At 41.1% G+C, this 23,718-nt stretch overlaps 1 protein-coding gene and 2 pseudogenes across 2 annotated transcripts in view; 2 read left to right on the top strand and 1 right to left on the bottom strand.

Moving 5' to 3' along the window:
* The window catches only part of cert (ceramide transfer protein), a 320,155-nt gene extending 306,672 nt beyond the window's left edge, over nt 1-13,483 (bottom strand). Inside the window, exon 1 of one of the 2 annotated variants that reach the window (XM_067788856.1) lies at nt 12,879-13,483. In XM_067788856.1, the coding sequence (XP_067644957.1) occupies nt 12,879-13,232 (354 nt within the window). In that variant the 5' untranslated portion in view covers nt 13,233-13,483. The remainder of the gene's footprint in view (nt 1-12,878) is intronic. The other variant, XM_067788855.1, reaches the window with a different exon arrangement.
* Nucleotides 13,484-19,979: 6,496 nt separating this feature from the next.
* On the top strand, nt 19,980-21,473 carry LOC137233780 (uncharacterized; annotated as a pseudogene).
* Nucleotides 21,474-21,669: 196 nt separating this feature from the next.
* Nucleotides 21,670-22,592, top strand: LOC137254271 (UDP-N-acetylglucosamine transporter pseudogene; annotated as a pseudogene).
* The last annotated feature ends 1,126 nt before the right edge of the window (nt 22,593-23,718 follow it).

The following is a 23,718-nucleotide window of genomic DNA, read 5'->3' as shown; positions in this document are numbered from 1 at the left end:
CTAACTTTAACTTCGTTGCTTCGACAAGGCTGTTTTTCGTCAAAAAACTTTTCTTAAACGGTTCTTTGTTATGTTCTCAATAGTAATCGAAAAAACGTGGTTTATTACTATATTTACAAACATGTCACAAATTAGCATTTTAAAATCTAATAAAAACAAAGACATGTTAAGTGTTGATGGTTATTCCTATTATTTAGAGAAAATAAATAGAAATGCTTCACATAATTGGTCTGGTTCTAAAGTAATCCAGTTTCAGTGTAAATTGCGGATAGTTACATTAATAAAAGACAACACCCATTGTATTACAAAAAAATCCGGCGTACATTCGCATAGCCCTGATAAATGTTCTATGTGAACAACATAAAGGTTTTAATATTGTTCACTTTAATGCCAGAAGTCTGAGTAACGAGACAATTGACTACTTGAGATACGTGTTGTGAGAATTCTGCTGTTGACGTTATCTTTGTAACTGAAACCTTGTGTACATATCAGTTGAATGACATTCACTTCAACATCAATAATGACAGCCTTATTCGCAATGATAGAAAGCATAAAAAGGTGGAGGAGTGGCAATTTATTGCAAAGAGTATTCAAGTGAAATTAATACTGATGTCCGAGGATCCAGGGGTAGAGTATTTGTTCGTTGAACTGATTGATAGCACTGTTAAAATGCTTGTCTCTTGTGTTTATAATCCCCACAAATCCATGTCTTGACACACTATTTTCGTCTTTGGCTTCATATGTAGTTGACTATGACTATTTGGTAATCTGTGGTGATCTAAATGTTAATCTTCTTGTTCGTTATAGTGATAGACTGTTGGATAACGTTGCCGGAGCTGGTCTTTCTGTTTTAAACAGGAGTATACCCACGAGGCATGCTAATAACTGTCGTCCTAGTCTGCTTGACTATTTTATATTTTCTGACCCCTTAATTGCCCTAAGATATGTCCAGATGTCGTCTATGTCGGACCATGACCTTATATTTTGTTCTTCATACCTCAAATTTGACCATCCAAGTATTGGAAGCTCTTATAGTTTTCGAGATTATAGATCAATTGACAGTAATTTCCTTTTTACCGGTCTGGCCAGTGTTGATTGGCGTGAATGTTGGTGTCTTCCAACTGTGAATGAGAAGCTAGATTTTCTCAATTACCCCTCGAGAACACGCGTTTTGAGTATTTTGCTCAAGCAATTTTTAATTTTGTGAAATTTCTATGTTCTATAGAATTCTGACACTTATTGTGGTGAGTACCTTCACTAGTAGTTGTGCTTCGTACTTTGACGAGCATTTCTTTCGATTAGTGAACGATCGGATGTGTAAGGTAGGTGGTTCTTTTTTAAGAGCGGCATTTTGCTCATTGCGCGAGAAACAATGTAAGTATTTCATGATTTATCCTTTTTGTTGAAATCCTCGGTTTTAACTGTAAGATTACTTTCTTTCACAATATTTATATTAGTATTTCCTAGTTTTGGTGAAATGGAACGCAAACGTCTTCTTTGTGCAAAAGACACTTCACAGCTTGCTTCCTGGTTTGAAGAAATTTTAGATGATGATAGCTCGGATTATGATGAAAATTAATTATTTCCAGATAATGACGGTGAAACCATACATAGTGACCACAACACTGACTCTGAACAATCCGCTGCGGAGGAGGAGTATCAATAGGAGGAGGGCAGCGTTTTTGAGTATACTGAGACACCACGAGGTAGACGCAGTGTATATTGGGGAAAAGATAAGTGCACCAGATGGCCACTTGGTCAACCCCTTCGCAATGTTCGTACGAGGCAGAGTAATATAATAACAGACTTGCCAGAAGTTACAAATTATTTACAAACCAAATACAGGTTATTAGCTCAGAGGAGGATGTTTCTGCAGGTAATTACCCTCGAGCTAATAAAGCCACATATTTCTAATGGGCAGGCCACAAAAACTTTATCTCCAACCAACACGTACAACCTGGCTTTTGCGAGCTTTGCCCCAGGAGTAAAAACATACGTTCGAAAAAGGCTGCGTTTTATGTGGAAAATTACTTTGCACGGAACACGTTAAGTATATGTGCCCTTCTTGCTTCGAAAGTAACGTAAATGGCAATCTTACCGAAGACTGATTTTTGTATTTTATTTATTTATTTTGTTACATGGAGATTTTTTTTAATATATTTAAGTATGAATGTAAAAATGTTGGTTATGTTTTGATTGAGTGAATTTATATAATTTTACAGTGTGAATTTCTTAAATAAATACATAATTGCAAAAAAATAACTTGGTATTATAACTATGTTAAAAAAGAAATGTTTAAAAATCGTAATCCATTAAAAGGTTACACTAAGTGAGCGAAATGCTCATGCGCGAGAACCCGTGCTATTTTACGAGGCACGTGTTCTCGAGGGTTACAATATTATCAAGGCATTTGACAGGCATGTTTCTGTACGTGCCCGAGAGGTAAAGTCTTTATCATGCCCTTAGTTTGATAGGAAAGTTGTAGCTGCAATTAAAGCTCGTAACAAAGCATACGGAATTTGGAAGAGGAATAGGCGTGACTCGGACTGGAACTCTTATCAAAGGGCAAGAAACATAGTCACAAAGGTTATAAGGATCGAAAAGTGCAAGTTTATTTCGTAGCGTCTTGCCCAGATCTTCCACATAAGGCTCTGTGGCGTAATCTAAAACGTCTGCGAGTGTGTGGGAACGTCCTCCCTGAATGCACTCTATGTTCAGATATTCTTAATAATGCTTTTGTTAGTAGTTCTGCATGTAGTCTAAGTTCTGTCAAGGATTTGTCTAGTGCATTGGCTTGCTATAGTGGTGAAACTTTTGAATTTTTTGCGGTATCAGAAGCTGAGGTCTTTACCTGCATGTCTAAAATTAAGACCATGGCAACTGGAGCTGACGATATCCCAATTAAATTTGTGAATACTATTCTATTATAATAGGGACAATAACTCATATAATAAATCATGCAATTACTACCTCGCACTTTCCTGATAAATGGAATGTAGCCAAGGTTCGACCTCTTGCTAGAAATAAAAATAATAAAGCAAGCACCCCCAGTGGTTATAGACCTATAAGTATTTTACCTATTCTGTCCAACGCGTTTGAAACTTTATTAACTAAACAAATCAGCTCGCACTCGATTCAACATAGCTTGTTATCGACAAATCAATCTGGCTTTAGAGCTGGGCACAGCTGTTCAACTGTCTTAATAAAAATCCTCGATGGCATACGCGTGCCTTTTGACCAAGGGCAACTTACGCTCCTATGTCTACTTGCCTTTTCAAAGGCTTTCGACTCAGTGAATCATTCGCTGTTATGCCAAAAGTTACAAAAACACTTCGGTTTTGGTAATAGTGCTTGTAAGTTGATGGAAAGTTATTTATCTGGTAGATCTGAGTTTGTCTGCAACGGCGCTGATTTATCAGAGCCAAAAGAAATAATGTCTGGCGTTCCCCAAGGGTCAATACTTGGTCCTTTAGCCTTTTTGTAAATGATGTTTTTAATATATGCAAAAGATGAATTTTCACTGAGAGCTTTCATGGCAGAAATACACTCGGAGCGCTTGCCAAACACTGCCGAGGGGCGACCCCGCTATTTTCTTCTAATTGAAAAACCTTATTTCTAAAATTTTGATGTTGCTTTGCACGGGGTGTGAACCCAGGGCATACTGTGTGGTAGGCGGAGCACGCTACCATCACACCACGGTGGCCGCCGTTAAAATGCCTAGCTTAGTCATAAATTAAAACATATAATTCACATAAATTGTTGTAATTCACATAAATTCAAAAGATTCGTTGTCTTAATGTACTAATAATAATTGTTAAATAAATGATAAATGATAAAACCGTTTAACTTAAATTTTTTTATTGATATTAGAGAAAAATTGTAAGTATACAAACGGCGATGGTTACTAGGATATGTTTCTGAATTTCACTTCTTCATCAGCTATCTTTTCGGGAGCTGAACGTTGAACTCGGATCTCCAACATTCATATCAGTGCAAAGGTTTACAATTGGTTTACAATTGCCCGGTGAATCCAGTTCCCAAAACTTGCGGAAGAGGAACGCATACTCCCCAGGAAACGCGAGTCACTCTTGCTCAACTTCGTTCTGGATACTGTAACAGGTTATACTCTTACCTATCCAGAATCAACCCCGACATACAAAATGTATGCCCCGCTTGCAATGTGTCCCCACATGACACCAACCATCTCTTTAATTGTAATGTGGGACCAACGCCTCTAACACCCCTTTCATTATGGTCCACCCCTGTTGAAACAGCAAGTTTCCTTGGACTCCCGTTAGAGGATATTGATGCCAATTTGTGATCGGTCGCGGCTGTTAGGTGGGGCGAAGCACTGCTACAACAACAACAAGCCCGTCGGGGGGTTTCTGTCGCGGAGACCAGAACATCTAGGAAAGTGGCACCGTCCAAGGCAGGAGCTGCATTAGGCGGATGTCGCAAACATATACATTCTGTGCTGGCAAACGGTGCAAAAGTTGGTAGGGACTAAGAATCTGTTTCCCTGACCTACATGATTGCTGCTGGAAAAAGGGGGAAGAAGACGGGGCGGGGGCTAATGCTCGGTATTGCTACCCACTCTACTACGGAGATTGCACAGACTACGGGACGCCCTTTGGCGTGAACAGCAAGGAGCCACAAAAGATTTATAAAAGTTACGAGGACGTCTGGTTTTGGGATCTAGCCCAGAACAACCTGTCCGATGCAACCAACCCTAGCACGTGACACACTGACAAGAGTATGACCGTCCTAAAAAGATTCTTTTCCGGCAAACGAAGCAACCATTTCTCAGGACCGGGGCAGGAGTCGGACCCGGATTGGGTTCGATTCTTCCCGGAGCAGGAGAAGATTGCGCAGTCCGGCTGGGAGGAGATGCTGGGAGGATGACAATTTGTGGGAAGGACACAACAAATTAAATGGGGTTACACTAAAATGACAGTCCTTTGTAGGGAAAAATCCCGAGTCGCTCCGGTAAATCGAACCGACTGCCTTGGGAACCGGTCCCTGGGTTATCGGGAAGCTCCTTAAATTAATCCTTAAACCTTTGGGAGGCGTATTCTTATCAGGCCTTGAAGTTGGAGGGGCAGACGTAGCCAAAATCAAGTTATTATTAGGCATGCATTTCTTTCGTTTCACGAAAACCAATAAAATTGTTATTGTACTCTTTCTGAGATTGCCTCATGAATGGACTCGTGTTGTTGTTGTTGTTGTAGCGATAAGGTTGCCCCCAGAAGGTTTTGGGGAGTGTTATCGATGTGATGGTCCTTCGCCGGACACAGATCCGGTACGCTCCGGTAACACAGCTCCATTTAGGTGCTAGCCCGACCATCTCGGGAACGATTTATATGGCCACATTAAACCTTCAGACCATCCCTCTCTCCATGAGGAGCTTGGGGTGGCCAGAGCCTCGTCTGTTGGTGAAACGGGATTCGCGGCTCGAAGGTGAGGTTGACAATTGGGTTTGGAGAAGCTATATATTGCGCTGGCAACCTGAAAAGGTTGCGCTACACAACCCCTTGAATCTGGTATTTTAGTCGCCTCTTACGACAGGCATACCTACCGCGGATATGTTCTAACCCCCAAACCCGCTGGGGAATGCAATCGTGTCAATTTCTACAGTGCGACAATCATGACAGGTCTAGGACTGGATATCAAGTCAACAATCAACCACCTATTTATTTTTTTATTTTTATTTATTTAATTTATACAGTCTTGTAGACCTAACTTATTTGTATATCTATGAGATCATTATCTGAAAGGTAGTTCTTTGCAATAATTATACAATAATTTCTTAAGTTCATTGATGTTTTGGTATTGTTTTATTTCAACTGGAAGATCGTTGTATTCTCTCAGTCCTTCGTAGTATATGTTTTTCTTATCGAACTCCGATCGTACTGCCGGCAGGCGAAAGTTGTTTCTGTTTCTTGTTTGGTAATCGTGAGCCTCGTTGTTGTATATCAGTCGTTCGTTTAGATATTTCGGCTGATTTCCTATTTTAATGTTATGTATAAATTTTAAAGTATAGTATACGATGAGTTGTTTAACACTTAGCCAATTTAGGCTCTCAAGCATTTCATGTATTGGCGTATCGTAACATTTCTTAAGGATAAACCGCATTGCTTTATTTTGTTCCCCTGGAGTTTTGAGATATTCGAATCCGCTAATGTGAATAAAATTGTAGGGCAATATATGAAGTGAGGTTCTATAATGGATCTATATACCATTACTTTATAATATTTGCTCACATGGTTACAGGTTCGAAACATGAATGAATTTGAGGTGCTAATTAAACTTTAGTTTCTCATAAATTATTATTCCAAGGTATTTCATTTCATTTACTTTATGAATCGTACAATTTGCTATTTTCAGCGACGTATTTTCTTCTACGGAATATTTCCTATTTAATATCATAAATTTTGTTTTGTCAATATTTATTTTAAGCCTGTTTTGACACAACCACTTATATACTGCGTCTAAGTCCTCTTGCATCTTGGACGTAGCTTCTCTCTCCGATGCACAGCTAACAGTCATCTGCAAAAAGCCTAATCTTGCAATGGCTCAGACAGTTTTTAATATCATTTATGTATATGATGAATAATATTGCTGCAAGTACAGATCCTTGTGGTAGGCCTATCTCAGTATCAATTTCAGAGGAAATTTGATTTCTAATTATGGTTTTCTGCTTCCTTCCAGTAAGGTAGCTTTTAAACCACTCCAGGGTTTTATTACGTACTCCTATGTTATGTAGCTTCCTCAGCAGTATTACCCTGTCAATAGTCTCAAATGCCCTTTTTAGGTCTAGGAACACTGTCACTAACCTGTTTGACATTCCTTCCTTCCATTCTGCTACAACCAGGTTTAGAGCGGCTTCACAGGAGTGTTTGGATCTGAAACCTGATTGTTCACTTATGATAATTTCATATTTGTTTAAATACTCGATAAGCTGGTCTTTGACGACTTTCTCTATTATTTTTTCATCGCTGGGCATCGTATTAATAGGTCGTATTTCTTCTGATTTTTCTGTGCCTTTCACTTTTTCAACTGGTACAACCGTCGCAATTTTCCAACATGACGGAAAGATCCAGTCTCTAAAGCTTTCATTAATTATGGATGTATACATGAAACCCAGATACTCCATACTATCTTTACATACACCTTCAGTTATCAGTTTTTTCCCTCCATATTTATTTTTCAAAGTAGCTGTTATGCGCATAATCTGTTCAACGTTTATAGGTTTAAGACTCATTAATTCTCTATTTATATCTTCCGGTGCATTTTCCGGTGCTTCTATAGTATTACATATTTTTTTTATGCTTCCAACGAAGTACTGGTTTAAACGACTTGCGATTTCTTGATCTTCTTCAATTGGTATGTTATTTATAATAATCCGTCTTATTTGGGTTGTTTCGTTGTTTAAATTTACCGCGTCTTTAAGACATTTCCACATTTTCTTTTGATTATTACAATTTGCCATAATTTTATTTTCCATATATTGCTTCTTTTTTATTTTGATCAGTTTTTTATATTCCCGTTTAGTATAATTATAATTATCCCATTCGTTGGTTCTCTTGGCTATCTTGGTAAGCTCATACTTTAATTTGTTAAGCTCTGTAAGCTCATGATCATACCATTTATTTTTTATTTTTATTTGCACTCTTTTCTCGTACGTTAGCGTTTCCATTACATCACATAAAATATTATTAATGGTTTGTACTCTAAGTCCACTATCACAGCTGGTATGTTCCACGAAATTGTAATTTCTTTGGAGAGTTATTAGATTATCTTTTGTATATCTATCCCAACACCGGCGATTTTCATAAATTCTCATTTTGTGTTTTTCTTTCACAGGCAGTTTGAAACAGATCGTTTCATGGTCGGATATACGTTGTTCTTCTAGATCTTTTATTTCTATTTTATCATTGTTACTAAAAAGCAGGTCTATTTTTGTTCTGGAAGCTTCGGTTATTCTTGTATCGAATTCAACTAACTGGTTCATTGATGCTGTCGCGAATGTATGAGTTAGTTGGTTGGAATACGTTGACTGTGTATTTATGTTTATGTTAAAGTCACCAATTATGATGTTATTTTCACTTTAACTGTAATATTCGTCAAGTATCTCACCGATATATTGTATGAATTCAGTATCACTTGTATTAGGAGAGTGGTATACTAAACCAATTTGCCATTTCATCGCTCCACCTAGTATTTTTATCACAATACACCATAGGTTATTGTTTATACTGTTATTATATACAATTTTAAATTTAATCGATTTATGTAGATATATTAATACACCACCTGTATGTACAAATCCGGCACAGGAAACGAGCAATGTTATAACACGTGTGTTAGAGGCCTTGGTTTCACAATGCAATTCAAAATACGGTTGGTTTCAGCACGGCATATATTGCATATGCCGGGATTAATAGTGTAGAGTTTAACCTATAGCAGTATCCAGATGGAAGTTGTGTACAGGAGTCTCTGTGCAGTCCTCCGTTCGACTTTAAATTTTTCTTAAAAGAATCGTTTTTTGAAGCTGTTTTTCGGTAGGCATTTTTATTGTTCCGACTAAAATTAGCAATTGCACTGTCATTTAAGACTAGATCACAGCTTGCTAAGCTAATAAAGTACCCCAGCGGGTCAGGGGGTTAGAATATACTTGCGGCAGGTATGTCTGTCTTAAGAGGCAACTAAAATACCAAGTTGATTCAAGGGGTTGTGTAGCGCAACCATTTCAAGGTGTTGTTACCGGAATGTACCGGATCTACATCTGGCAAAGGACCACAACATCGATAACACTCCCCAAGGTCTTCGGGAAGTGTCTTTATCGATAAACAACAACAACAACAACAACAAAAACAACAACAACAACAAAAACAACAACAACAACAAAAACAACAACAATAACAACAAAAATAACAAAAACAACAACAATAACAAAATACTCCCCAAGGCAGTCGGTTCTATGTACCGGAGCGACTCGGGATTTTTCCCGACCAAGGACTGTCATTTCATTGTGACCTCATTTAATTTGTTGCGTCCCTCCCACAAATTGTCATCCTCCCAGCAGCTCCTTGCAGCAGGACTGCTCCATACTCTCTTACTCCGGGAAGGCTTCGAATCCAATCCGGGTCCGTCTCCCGACCCCGGTCCTGAGAAATGGTTTTGCTGCATCTGCCGGAAAAGAATCTTTTAAGGACGGTCATACTCTGTTCAGTGTGTCTCGGGCAAGGGATGGTTGCATCGGACAGGTTGTTCTGGGCTTGATCCCAAAACCCGACGTTCACGTAACTTTTATAAATCTTTTGTGGCTCCTTGCTGTTCACGCCCAAGGGCGTCCCGTAGTCTACGCCTAAGCGCCCCTCCCCACCTCCCCCCCCCCCCCCCCCCCCACTACCTTCCAGCAGCCCCGCTCCTCAGCAAGCCGCAACTAGTACCCGCTGCTGCTCGCGCCCCGCGGCGCCAACAACTCAAACAGCTGATACCACTCATAACTACTACCTTCGTAGTAGAGTTGGTAGCAATGCTGAGCATCAGCCCCTGCCGCCGTCTTCTCCCCTCTTTTCCGGCAGCAATCGTGTAGGTCAGGGAATTAGACTCTTAGTCTTTACCTCCGTTTGCACCGTCTGCCAGCACAGAATATATAGGTTTGCGACATCCGGCAGGAGCTGCATTGGGTGGTGCCACTTTCCCAGATGTTCTGGTCTCCGCGACGGCAACCCCCCGACGGGTTTCATCGCGCCATGTTGCCAGGTCGCAAATCCAAATAATCCGTGTACCCCAATGCTTGCCCCAGGACGCCCAGTCCCAGGGCCACAACAGCAATTGCGTCCTGGCCTTCCACAACCCAGGCGTAGTCACCCGTCACTTACCCCAGAGGGGCTGCGTCTCCCCTTATGCACTTTAGAATTCTGCAGTTAAACTGTAATGGACTAACTGGGAAGATTACGGAGATAGTCGTTCATGAAGCGGCACAACATCCGCATTGCTGCGATTCAAGAGAATAAACTCACAGCAAGATCTGTATTGCAGACCTGCTTCGGGTATAATGTCCACAGGAAAGACCACGAGAGCGGAAATGGAGGCGGCCTCGCGTTTATCATACACCACTCTGTGCAATATTATATATTTGATCCTGGCATCGACCGCAGGGACAAAGTCTTAGAACGTCAAGGCCTATCTGTCCGGTCAGGCGATGCAAACATAGAAATCATCAACATCTACACCCCTCCTGCCATCTGTTGACCCAGTGGATACCGCCCTAATATTAGGGCCTTACTCACTGGCAACAATCGCATTATCTTAGGCGATTTCAATGCCCATCATGATCTATGGTATTCAAACTTGCGGGCGGACAGTAGGGCTGAGATGTTGCCGGATCAAATAGAAGAAACGACGTTCTGCACCATAAACGGAGACACCCCACACGTATGGTAGGAAGCTGTCACAGCTCGCCAGATATCTCAATCGTGAGCGCAGAACTCGTAAACTGCGTCAACTGGCAGCCGGTGGTAACATTGGCATCCGACCACCTGCCCATACTTATTTCGCTCGAGCGTACCGCCGACTTCATCGTCACCGAAAAACGCACTTTCATAAACTTCAAAAAAGGAAAGTGGGAAGAATATAAATCTTTTACAGACAACCGCTTTGCTGCCCTCCCTATCCCGACTGATGCCCGCCAAGGGGAGCGTGCCTTCCGTAAGGTCATTGAATCCGCCTTGTTGTTGTTGTTGTTGTAGCGATAAGGTTGCTCCCCGAAGGCTTTGGGGAGTGTTATCGATGTGATGGTCCTTTGCCGGATACAGATCCGGTACGCTCCGGTACCACAGCACCATTAAGGTATTAGCCCGACCATCTCGGGAACGATTTATGAGGCCACATTAAACCTTCAGGCCATCCCTCCCTCCCCACCCCAAATTCCATGAGGAGCTTGGGGTCGCCAGAGCCTCGTCTGTTAGTGAAACAGGATTCGCCGCGGATAGGTGAGGTTGACAATTGGGTTTGGAGAAGCTATATATTGCGCTGGCAACCTGAAGGGTTGCGCTACACACCCCTTGAATCTGGTATTTTAGTCGCCTCTTACGACAGGCATACCTACCGCGGGTATATTCTGACCCCCTTACCCGCTGGGGGATTGAATCCGCCTCGGCACGTTTCATTCCCGCCGAGAGAATAGACACTCACATAAACACAAATTCAGCGCGTCACCAATCACCATCACCGCTAAAGAGGTTGAGGACGCCATTGGTTGCGCTAAACCATCCAAAGCAGTGGGCCCAGACGGCATAGCCATGCCGATGCTTAAAAGCCTAGGGAAAGAGGGCTTCAAATATTTAGCGCATGTTTTCCACCTGTCTCTTTCCACCTTTGTCATACCCGAGAAATGGAAAATGGCCAAGGTGGTCCCGCTACTAAAGCCTGGGAAACCAGCTAACATAGGTGAGTCGTATCGTCCGATATCTCTCCTATCGCCAGTGGCAAGGACGCTTGAAGCCATTTTGCTCCCTTATTTCCAAGCAAATTTACAGCTAGCCCCTCATCATTGCTTCAGAAAACTCCATAGCACTACCACCGCGCTAAATGCCATTAGCACCCAGATAAATTGCGGTTTAAATCAATACCCCCACCACGGAACAGTACTCGTAGCGCTAGACCTATCAAAAGCTTTTGATACGGTCAACCATGGCTCGTTACTGCAAGACCTGGAACGGTCTACCCTTCCCCCATGTCTTAACAGGTGGACCGCAAATTATCTGGGTGGTCGGCAGGCATCGGTGCAATTTAGAAACGAAACATCAAAACCGCAATTAGCCAGCCGATTACGTGCTAAGCGTCACCCATATGGTCGCCAAGCCTAAAAATTACACTGGAAGAAACTACAGGCCTGCTAAAATACTGCTCTCAGAATCGCCAGGGGATGTCTTCTTATGTCACCAGAACACCATCTGCATAATGAGGGGAGAATACTCCCCACCAGGGAGAGTAATGAGATGCTGACCAAACAGTTCCTGTTGAATACCCAGAAACCTGGGCATCCCAACAGACATCTCATTGATGAACCAGCACCGCCTAGGGGCTTAAGGAGTCATCTCCGTAAGCATTTTGAGGAAATACGGCACCTGAGAACCCAGCCGTATGCAGCTAAAAAAACACAAGCAGGTCCTTGGTGAACTTTATGCCGGGAATTGCCCGGTGAATCCAGTACTTAAAGAAAAGTATCCAAAACTCGCGGAAGAGGAACGCATACTCCCCAGGGAACCGCACGTCACTCTTGGTCAACTTCGTTCTGGATACTTAACAGGTTAAACTCTTACCTATCCAGAATCAACCCCGACATACAAAATGTATGCCCCGCTTGCGATGAGTCCCCACATGACACCAACCATCTCTTTAATTGTAATGTGGAACCAACACCTCTAACACCCCTTTCCTTATGGTCCACCCCTGTCGAAACAGCAAGTTTCCTTGGACTCCCGTTAGAGGATATTGATGACAATTTGTGATCGGTCGCGGCTATTAGGTGGGGCCAGCATTGCTACAACAACAACTCCCCAATTTCGTTACAAAAAAAAAAAAAATAAAGCTGTTGTTGTAGCAGTGCTTCGCCCCAATGGGGTTACACTGAAATGCCCTTGGTCGGGAAAAATCCCGATTCGCTCCGGTACATAGAACCGGCTGCCATGGGAAGCGTTTTAATTTCAAAAAATAAAACTAATATAGTACGCTGGATTCCACCAAAATAAAATTACGGAGTTGTTGTTGTTGTTGTTGTTGCTGTTGTAGGCGCGCTTCGCCCCAGCCAATAGGTGCGACAAATTTCGGAGTCATCCTCAAGCTTACCCAAGTTCCGCTAAACTTACCTTGACAAGAGCTTTACTGAGGCTAATGGCACCACGGCAACCAAAATCTGATTCAGATTCTGACTTGTAATAAGAAATAGTCCCATTTTTTAAAACTATATAACGTGGTTGCCAGCCGTATATATAATTAGTCCACTTGCTTAGATAACCACGGAGTTCAATGTTGTTGTCCAAAAACTCATTTTCTGAATTGTCACTCTGTGAGCTACTGTCAATTGGAAAAGTCCCAATGTTTTGTAACTGTTTGGTATCCAATGTGATGGGAGGTGTAGTAAAAACCATCTGAACATTATTTGTATTTATATCATTTACAGGCAATAGACAAAAGCCACTGTCGCTTGATGTTTCGGCCATTCAGTTGCTATCAATTTCAAATCTTCATATATGTAATACTATCCACCATTCATTCCAATCAACAACCACGGTTCGAATGTATTATGGACTAAGCTATATTAAAACGTTTGACATGAGTTACTCTGTTTAATACAAAAATTAGTTTAATCCGACTTGAACTTAAACCTTAAAAAACAATAACTTATTTATCCTAGGAAATAGAGCTGTATTTCAACTCGATTTTTAATCAATTTAATCGCACTTTTTTCAACGAATGAAGAATCGATCTTTTTTTAGAATCCCTCGATTTTTTTTAGCGAAAGCATACCTCGACTATATGGTTGCCTCATCTCATCAGCTGATTAAATTTTTTTCATTTCAATGGAGTTGGTGTTGTTAAAAGGAAATGGCGAACGCAAAATGCAACCAACACAGACAATATCTTCTTACAACCAGGGATGCACCTTAACGTTAAGCTAATCGTTTATCAAAAAATTTCCACCGTTTCCGTTGGAACACTTTGAAATATTATCGATAAAGAAATTATCAAGATAAATTGTATCTCGTTTTTAACCGAAACGAAAAGCTTTCGTTAACGTTAAAAACGTTAACAAAAACCTGATACTTTATGTTTGAATTGTGCTGGCAATGCTATAGCCATGGTGAAGCCGTAAGGTGCTAACGCCGAGCGAACATACACACACAAACTCCATGTAATTTTTTTGTGTAATTCGTTGGTGGTAATGTGAAAAATACCCTGAGAAATGTTCTTACTGTCAAAATTCATGAGAAATGTTGCAATCAGCTTGGCTAATGCTTTCATCTTTAATGACTCCGCCATCAATCAGCTTTGCCAGCATAGTTTGAAATTAATAATCAACATAAACGATTTGATTTCGTTTTGATAGGGCAGAAAACGAAACAAAATCATTTCGTTAATTTGACGTTCTTAACGTTAATAAACGAAACGAAATGACTTTGTTTCGTTTATTAACGTTAATTATCGTAACGAAATGATATCGGTTTGTTGGTTAAGCATGCCTGCTTACAACACACAAAAATTGCAAAGTTTTATGTTTCCATTCCATTCCATTCGCCTAACACCAACACGCAGATTTTGATAATCTGAATAAAGGTATATTGTTGCTGTAGAGATGAGCCAACCACATCACTATTTCACTAACCATGTTTGAAAGTAAATCATCCTATAGTAATGGCCGAGCCACAGTGAGGTTTTTCAAATAGGTGCGCTCAACAAATTCTTATGCATAATATTAACACCGCCGTAATCACGCAGGAAATAAGTTTCGTTCCAATGAAGCGTAATACATACAAGGATAGAAATTTAACATGCAAATGCAATAACCGCGCTGTGACCCTTTTAAGGTTGGCCTTTTAACGCCAAACATTTTTTTCTTCAATTTTCGATACTCACGTTAATTTGTGGGTATGCAGCCCTATGCGCACACCCGCTCACACACACAACGCTTCTCTACCTTTTTAGTTCCAAATTATTAAGTTTAATTCAGTTTATTTTTCATACACAGTTTATTTAAATTTATTGACGTAGGTCTAGAACTCCACACCTTAGTTTTACCTAAGTTATTTTAATCTCTATTTATAATTTAAGTTCTACTGCTCTTAGTCTTTTGCGTTTTCTTTATATTCACAATATTAGTTTTTAGTTTTTTTGAATTATACAATAAAAATACTTTTTTTTTTTTACTTTCAACTTTAGTTTTCTAAGTTTCTAATCTTTGCTCTGCAACTTTTTCACGACCAACCAATTCAAATATCCAAACGAAACTCGCCAGGGTTCGTTCTTCACCCAAGCTCAGCGGCCATCATTTTTTACTGCTGAATCAATTGGTCCTGCTGAGTGCAACAGCTGACAGCAATGCCACTTGCACTCAGGGGTGTATTTGGTGCGTAAAGACGGGTAACGCAGTGCGGTTATACCACCCTTCCTTAGAAAAAGAAGAATCTGACATGTTGATCAGATTTGTCATATTCTTCTTGTTCCTATGACATTTAAATTGTTTTGGTTGAATGAATGTATGATATTAGGGTGTTTCTCCCCTTTTTTCTCATTCGTTCAATCAGAACAATTTTTTTCCTTTTACATATGAAATTTTTTTAATATTAATTCAATTACTTACATGTAATTTGTTTTCTAATTTCTATTGCAATAAATTAATATATTATATTCATTACAAATAGTGCGTGCATATTAACATTTGGTGTTCGGCCTGGGTGCGTCTGGAACCGGCAGTGGGTAGGCGCACACGGGTCGATCTTGGAGTGGATGGTTCGCTCAAAAGAAATAAATAAAAACACAAGAGGAATTCCTCGTTATAAAATAATACTTTAATTTAGAGTGATGGGAATATATACAGTGTTGATACAATATTACCTTGGCGCTTTAAGTGACGATGGTGATCCTTGCGATGTGTGCTGGTTGGCGGTCGATCGAGAAAGAGGCCGGTTATCCCGTTGAGGACAACCGCTAAGCCGCGAAAAAGTCCTCTGGTATTAAGGAGGGGAAAAAAGCCACACACACAACAACCCCCACATATACGTGCATGGGTGCTGACAACCCGCACACACACGTGCATGCGTATGAAACGCATGCATGTGCATGCATTCACACAAATGCGGCGTGAGTGAGGGTGGCTGGAAATATTATCAAAACGTTAGGGAGGGGCGCCGTCAATCAGATAAAAGTTAGGCATTGGGCCTAAACATGCCGCCCCCCTTGCGGTACGCAACATCACAGTCCGCCAAGGATCACCGACCGTGAAGAAGAGAAAAAAATAAAAAACTTATAATTAATTATATCTAACTTAACATAATGCCGGCCAGTCCGCCGGCGTGGCGGCACGCAAAATGGTTTGCGCAGTGTGGGAGCTTGGTTGCTGCTGCCTCGGTCATTCACCAATTTTCCCGTTATGGTGTAAGGCGTGAGCCAGGTTTGCCTAGAGCTAGGGATTGCGAAAAGAAGTAAGAAGATATACGTGTTCATATTTCTTGCCGTTTATTACAAATTCATTGGAAATTCTATGCTTGTGAATTTTGTATGAAGAAAATTCAATAAAAAATAACTTATTGTAATGATACAAGCTTTTAAAACGCACACCTCCATTGTGAATTCATACAAGTGGCGAATTTTCGATAAAACGTTCACAATAGTGAACAGCGAGTGAGTATTAATATGTAGTCTGATTTTCTGTATACAAATTTAAAGGAAAAGCTGATTTGAAACAAATGTGCAATTCATGGCACTTCAATTTAATAACGGCGAACATAAGAAAAAGAAACCTTTCTTCCATTCTCTGACCCTTCGCGACAGCCGTTCTCCCTGTCAGCTATGATTTGACACGTAGGTATGGCAATGGAGGGATAGAAAGATTTTTCACTTGTACGAAATCACAATGCACACCTCTTGCGACTGTGTTCAGCAGAAATTCAATAAAAATAAAAAAGTGTAAAAATTCATGGATTTCGGTCGTTACCGAACATTTTCATGTTAGGCCTTGGTTGTGCCCGAGAGTACCCAACCGAAGATGGTACTCTGAGCCAGCAAAGGGCCAAACGTGGTGGGCAGAATCCCTGGTAGTATTATTTCGGCATATACGTCTGTCCCTAGTACGAGGCGGATCGGGGCGGATGAATAAAACTGTGGATCCGCCAGACGGAGATGTGCGTACGGGGATGCGATGGCGCTGTCGACGCTGGTCGTGGGGGCCATTCGCCGAAAATTGGACACGACCGCCGCATGGGTTGCAATTCGTTTATTTTGGCCGTGTCTTCCTCGTATGCGTAGTAGGAATCCTGCTTGCCCGCCAATGTTGCTGGCAGGGAGTTGGAGCTCCTGGGCGTGCTCATATGCTATCACGGTGGTGGGGGAGCATCCGTCAATTAAGGCCCGGACGAGGTGTAGCCGCCCCCCAGCTTCTATCTTCACGACCGCGGTGGGTGTGATCGCTACCGTTGGTATCATGGTGGCGGTGGCCGCTGGATGCTGGGCTACGAGCCCTGACCGGAAGGTGGACACGGTGGTGAGCTGCAGCGTGTTGCCTCCGTGGCTACGATCTTGTGGCTGATGTCGTTGGTGCAGGCGAAGAGGCCGTGTCTCCGCTCTGCGGTCGCGCGAATGTCGTCTCCGTTGGGGGTTCCTGGGTTGCCGGCGAAGAGACCGGGTCTCCGCTCGGCCGTTATATGTATGGCGCTGGGCTGTCGCTGTCCCTTGTTGGAGCCGCTTCCTCTCGTGCTGCAGAAGTGGTCGAAATGATTTGGCTGTAGGCGTTATGGTCGGGCGAAGAGACCGCGTTTCCGCTCCGGTTCGGCTGGCATCTCGGTTTCGGGGTGGACGAAGAGGTCCAGTCTCTGTTCCAGCGTCCGACGCATATAACGAGATTGAGTCGTCTAGCCGCTCTCGGGGTGAATCTAGCTCCTCTTCCACTTGGATGCTCCATGGCTTGGAGCGGGCTTCTCGTAATAGCTGCTCCTCTTCGTCGATTGAGGCAATGTGCAGCATCGTGTGGTGCTTCTCGCCGCACCGTTTGCATCGCCCTTGGCTTGGGCACGCGTTAGAGCGGTGATCAGGCGCCAGACAATTTCCGCAGTAGCTTTAGCGAATGGTTACATAGAGGCGCTCTTCTGGCCTTTTCGCCCGAAAGGTTGGGCACAAGCAGATAGGGCGTCGCTCAAGACACACTCGGCATTCCGACGAATAACGCGCTGCGTTCGTGGTAGCATTACGTTTTAAAGCGGCAAAACGACCCATTTTCCTGAAAGGAGTGAAATAGGTTTCAATGGGTCGGGTCATTGTCAAAGTGCAGGGGCGAGTGGTCCTTCCTTAATTGTATTGTTGGGGATTTGGGAAATTTTATTAGCGCGCGCATAAGGGGAAACATCTGTCGCCGAAAAAAGAAAAAAAAAAATGTTCGTATGTGGCGTGCATTATGAACATGGCCTCTTTCCCCGCACGTTATGTGCCTGGGTCTTTAGTGCCTTATTTTGTTTATGTCGTGTCACCCGGTAGCGTTTTAGTTGCCCTACAAAAATTTGGTCAGAAAACTTACCTCTGACCGTAAAATGACTAGTCAAATGACGTGGAATGACGATAGCGTTTTTGCAGGGTGGCCACGGGCACACTAGTGCTGCAGAAAAATGAGCATATACGGTTTTCGATTCGCACATTCTGGTACCGAACCGGGTAGAAAGTGCATAGCGTGGGTTCTTTTAAGTCGCTGTGATTTGTGTTGTTGGGTTTTTAGCACCAACAACTTTCCTGCCCGCCGCAAAAAACATGTTTGGACAGGAGAATTTTATGCGATATAAAGGAAAAATTTATATTTTCATTTCGCTGTTTCATCGATACTTCTTAAATATCGTTTTGGTTTTTTTTTTTATATATATATAAGTGGAATGACGGTATTCGGCCACTTATTGATTCTGGTTCGTCTTGAGTGTCCCGAACCATGGCTATTGACAAGAGGTGTAGGACACCTTACCTAGATCGCGTCCCAAATAATCGGACTTGTTGCGCTTAAGGATCCGAATTGTGATTCCCGTGGATCGCTTCCAACGTGTTCACGGCCGGAGGAAAATGTTGTACGAGTGGCAACCTTTCTTTGTTCATTCAGAAATGTCATTCATTCATGAGATATGGATACACACTTATTGAATGAATTTTCATCCGGACGAGTACAACGTGGTTTGGTAAGTATATTGATAAATTCTTGTAATATCTTCCTCTTTTAAAGCTCTATTAATTTCTTCTTTATTTTTTATTTCGTTTCAGGTATATATTTAACCAATGCGCCCAAAAACCAGCAGCACCCGCTGAAAACTCGCCGAAAGAAAAACGAAAAAAAAAAAACGGTGGCTCTGCCTGCGGAAAGGGCTCCTCAAACATTTGAGATGACGGGAGAAATCTCGACACTTTCCGAGTGAGTTTGACCCCAGAAGCTGGGCCCATGGAATCCTTACCAACAAAGCACACAAACCAACGCCATGGCCAACGAATCATCGCCGGCACCCTGCTATAATTCAAAGCACAACTGGCCACCGAATTGCAAGTGAGTAAGATGTTAAAATACCGGTTGTACCGAAAAAAAGTTTTTTTTTTTTTTTTTGAAGTTCTTGGGTATGCAAATATTCCTTCCTAACCTGTAAAATACAAAACCATTTGAAATGTCTCCTCTGGAGTTTGCAAACCGCTTCGATTTCCTGATAGCGTTATTGCTCAGGAAATTGGCTAAAAAACTGCTGCTGGTGGGTACATTTCAAAGGTAATTAAGGTTCAATAATCATTCGTAAGAGTATGTCCATGCGTAAACATTCGCAGCCCAATAATGTTTCTAAAAGTTCCCTCTTTGCCTAAACCGCCCTAGTTGTAAAATACCCCAGTTGCCTTATGCAGAGGGCAGTCGTCATTCCAGCCGGCAGCACCAACTGAGCAGCTGTTTGTCTGACAGCTGCCCATATGCGAATTGGCAAATTTCAACAATACGTGCAATACCTTTTTAACAAGCAGAGAGTAAAGCAGCTCTTAACTTTGAGCAGCTAATAAAATCTGCGTTTTTCAATTATATCGCGTTCAGAAAACAATTCGAAATGGTTGCGAAGAAGCTCAGGCCAAAGAAGAAGCCAGTTACCAAGAAGGTTGCACCCGCACCGTTGGCCGTCAAGAAACCTGTTGTAAAGAAGGTGGTTAACCAGCTCTTCGAAAAGCATCCCAAGAATTTTGGCATAGGCCATTATGTCCAACCTAAATGTGACTTATCTCGTTTTGTAAAATGGCCCTAATATATTCGGGTTCAGCGCCAAAAGGCTGGTTTGCAAAAGTGTTTGAAGGTACCTACCTCCACCAAATCATCAATTTAGATAAACCAACAGCAGTAAAAACATTCAAAGAGACTTTAACAAAATGTGCACATGGCTTCCTGATTAAGTTTATCCTATGTAGCAGTAAGCATGCAAATATATTTCTTATGCTTTTTCGTAATATCGAAGATGCAAAGAAAAGTCGAAGTGAATTGGCGGGTTGTATTTGTTGCCTTATAAATGGGGAAGAGAGCTTTAAAGTCTGGAAGATGAATTATAAGAGGCAATTGCTATCATCCGTTTTATTATTCAATGAAATTGAACAACACTTAAATATGGCTGATAATGATGGTATAAAATCGGCAACTTCGAAGGCATTCCATTCATTTTTAGAAAGCGCCCAAATACTAAATGAAGAACTTAATTTAGCAAAGAGAAAAGGCCCGTATTTGGATGAGCTGATAGCTGTCGTAAAGAATGTCCAAGAAAAGGCCACACAACAAACGAAAAAACAAATTGCGAGCGAACAAAAGAATTGTGGTTGTGGTACATGGATTCTGGGCAGCTTTGTATTGATCGCATTGATTGCCGGAGTTTTGATTTACGACACAAACGTAAATGGCAAAGGCATATTTGAACGGTCAGCTACCGGCAAAGCTCTAAAGAATGCAGGCATTCTGCCACATGTACAGAAAGTGTGGTATACATCGATGAGTGCTGCGGCACGAGGCTATAAATTGGCTGAACATTATGTGCCTCCCTATGCGAAACCTGCAGGACAACTAGCGTGTGATGTTTATAAATTGGCGCGTAATGCTATCGTCAATGTCTGTGGTGTGATTGCAGATTTTGTGGCGTCGAAGCTACCAGTGGCTGCGAAATTTATAGAGCAATATATTCCTGGTTTACCCAAAAAAAATTGAGGATACCCTTGCGGCGGTCAGAGCTGTGTCAGCTGATACTATTGAAAAAACAGTGACATTCTTCAAGACACAAGTTTTCACTGGACGCCTATCTCCCGAAAACCTTAGCAAAGTGCTGAATAAGACTCGGAATGCTGCAGTAGATTATTATAATCTGTTCCATAAAAAAGTCGATGTTTACTCAAAGCTGAAATGATTTTAAGACGCATAAACTTTCACAATAATTGTGTCGATACGATACATACAAACATTTTTGACAGAAATGCCGTACACCCAACAAAGTAGAAAAAGTACATGGCATAGGATGTCTATCTTGTAACATCTGAAGTAACGTTGCCATTATTTAAATCTAAATGGAACTTTTTTTGGTACTGTTAAAAAAAAATTAAATTTTTCCGTAAAATGCAAACATGGAAAATTTCGAACTGCATACATTCGAATAATATACTAAAAAATAAAAATAATTAAAATAGAAAAAGTAACATACCTTTTAGGTAATTTCAAATTTTGCACGGAAGTTGAAGTAATGTTAAGATATAAAAAATTAACATGAATTTAACTTATAGTATTTTACTTTAGTTTAAAACACATTCAAAACTTCTTTGGATCTTTTAGTTAGTTTTTACGCATTACATAATGACGCTTGCGTTAATCTTATATTCCAAGCACTTAAAATCGGTTATTTTCAGTCTTTTTTAATAATTATGCATTTAAGTAAATTTTTATAGGGTGCATACAATTGTGGCATAATATTCCAATTTATATCAACTTTTAGTGTATTGATATAAAATACTTCAATGCATTTCCCTTAGTTCATATTGTGAATTTTGAATGATAAAATCTTTTATAAATAAATATATTTAAAAGTTGTAATAGAGTCAATTTACGTGTCTGCTGCTGCATCTGGATGCAGCTACCTATCAAGTCGTTTATCAACTAAAAGTACTCACCACAGCTATGTTTGCCGTAATCATACTGCGCCGGCGTCTCATCCAGACACAATGGGGTGCGCTAGTACTACTAATTGCAGGCGTAGTTATGGTACAACTAGCACAAACGGTCGACAAGACTAAGGTTGGTGGTAAAGAACAACCAAGCGGTCGTGAACAAAATCGTTTACTTGGTTTATGGGCTGCACTTTTTGCTTGTTTTCGATCCGGTTTTGCCGGTATATATTTGAAAAAAAATTCTTAAAAGTGCCGATATATCGGTATGGATGCGTAATGTACAATGAAGTTTATTGAGTATACCATTCGGTGTACTAACACGTTTCGTTAATGATGGACGTCAAATTTTGAAAAATGGTTTCTTCGGTGATGACTTATTTATGGGGTATTTAATATTTTTACAAGCTGGTGATGGCCTAATTGTTGCTGTTATTGTTGAATATACTGATAACATATTAAAAGGTTTTGCCACATCATTAGCAATTGTTATATCGTGTATAGCTTCACTATATATTTTGATTTTAAATTTAACGTTAGGTTTTGCTGGAAGAGGAGGTTGCATAAATATTCTTAGGGGTCATGATCCTAAAAAATCTGGACAAACAAATTCAAGAACAACAGCTCCACAAAAATCGCAGGCCCTTTTAGAGGCTGAGGAAAACCTCTTGCCTAGAGTTTAAAAATAATGGGAGTTCAGTGACACCGTGGGCCAGAGTATGAAGTCGAACATTTTATAAGGTTTTCTTATTTAATAGCGAAATGTTAATGAAATGCACTTTCGAGTAATCACAGTTCGGTATGAAGAGCCGTTTGCTAAGAAATAATTTAGGCAATTCACAAGGTGTCCTATTCGCCGTATGTGGTCAAATTTTATAGTGGAAACCATGAAAACGATCCAAAACTTAAATTGTGCTTGAATACACTTTTGTGAATTGCGCAATTATAGACAAATAATATAAGGCGCGATAACCTCGGAAGGGATTCTAAGCCGAGCTTCTCTGTCAATTTGCGTCGTGCTCCTCTTCTTTTGTGCCGACTCTGAACTACATCTGCAAGGCAGATGAGTCCTCTTTGAGCGTTTTTCATGGCAGAATTACGCGCGGAGCGCTTGCCAAACAATGCCGAGGGGCGACCCCGCTTAGACAACTTTCCTTCTAATTGAAAAAACTTGTTGTTGCAATGATCATTAACAGTTAATGATTCACTGAATGCAAGAGTGCGTTTATCATATCGATTGCAGCATGTGTCACTGCCAAATCTTTACGGCGTAGAGCGGCTACAATTTTAGGGCCAATAATTTCGCGGAAGCCTGGTAAAGTTGTAAATGCGCCATATCCAACTTTACTCGCAAGTAAACGTCCAAGTGCATGACAAATTTCAAGAACATTCAATTGGGCTGTTGGATCCAATTGATCTGAGGAGCACGGCGTAACTTCAAGCATTGTGGGTAATGATGCAGGACCAATGGTATTTATAAGCAGAGAACCATTGTGAATTTTTAGGCTTATCAGCAAACTTTGATAATATTTCAGTATCGAACAAGGTATGTCCTTGCGATACCCGGATGAAAAGCGCATAGAATCAGCGTGTTCCTCCTTTTTTATTGTCAACAAAAATTCATTGGGGATATTTGAAGTTTTATTGGGTGCCGCCGAAACAACATCTGAGTATGTCCAACGATTTGTTAAATCAAACTTATCTGGATCACAGGTGGATATTGCTATACTATTTTGTGCTAATAAGGAACGTGCAGCGAAGGGGCTACGTGAATCGATTGATTTCGAAAACGCATTGACCAACATCTCC

Source organism: Eurosta solidaginis, chromosome 5 (genome assembly GCF_040869045.1).
Source record: "Eurosta solidaginis isolate ZX-2024a chromosome 5, ASM4086904v1, whole genome shotgun sequence".
Classification (NCBI taxonomy): domain Eukaryota; kingdom Metazoa; phylum Arthropoda; class Insecta; order Diptera; family Tephritidae; genus Eurosta; species Eurosta solidaginis.
Note: the sequence above shows the minus strand (reverse complement) of the source record. Positions and strands in the feature narration are given on the sequence as shown.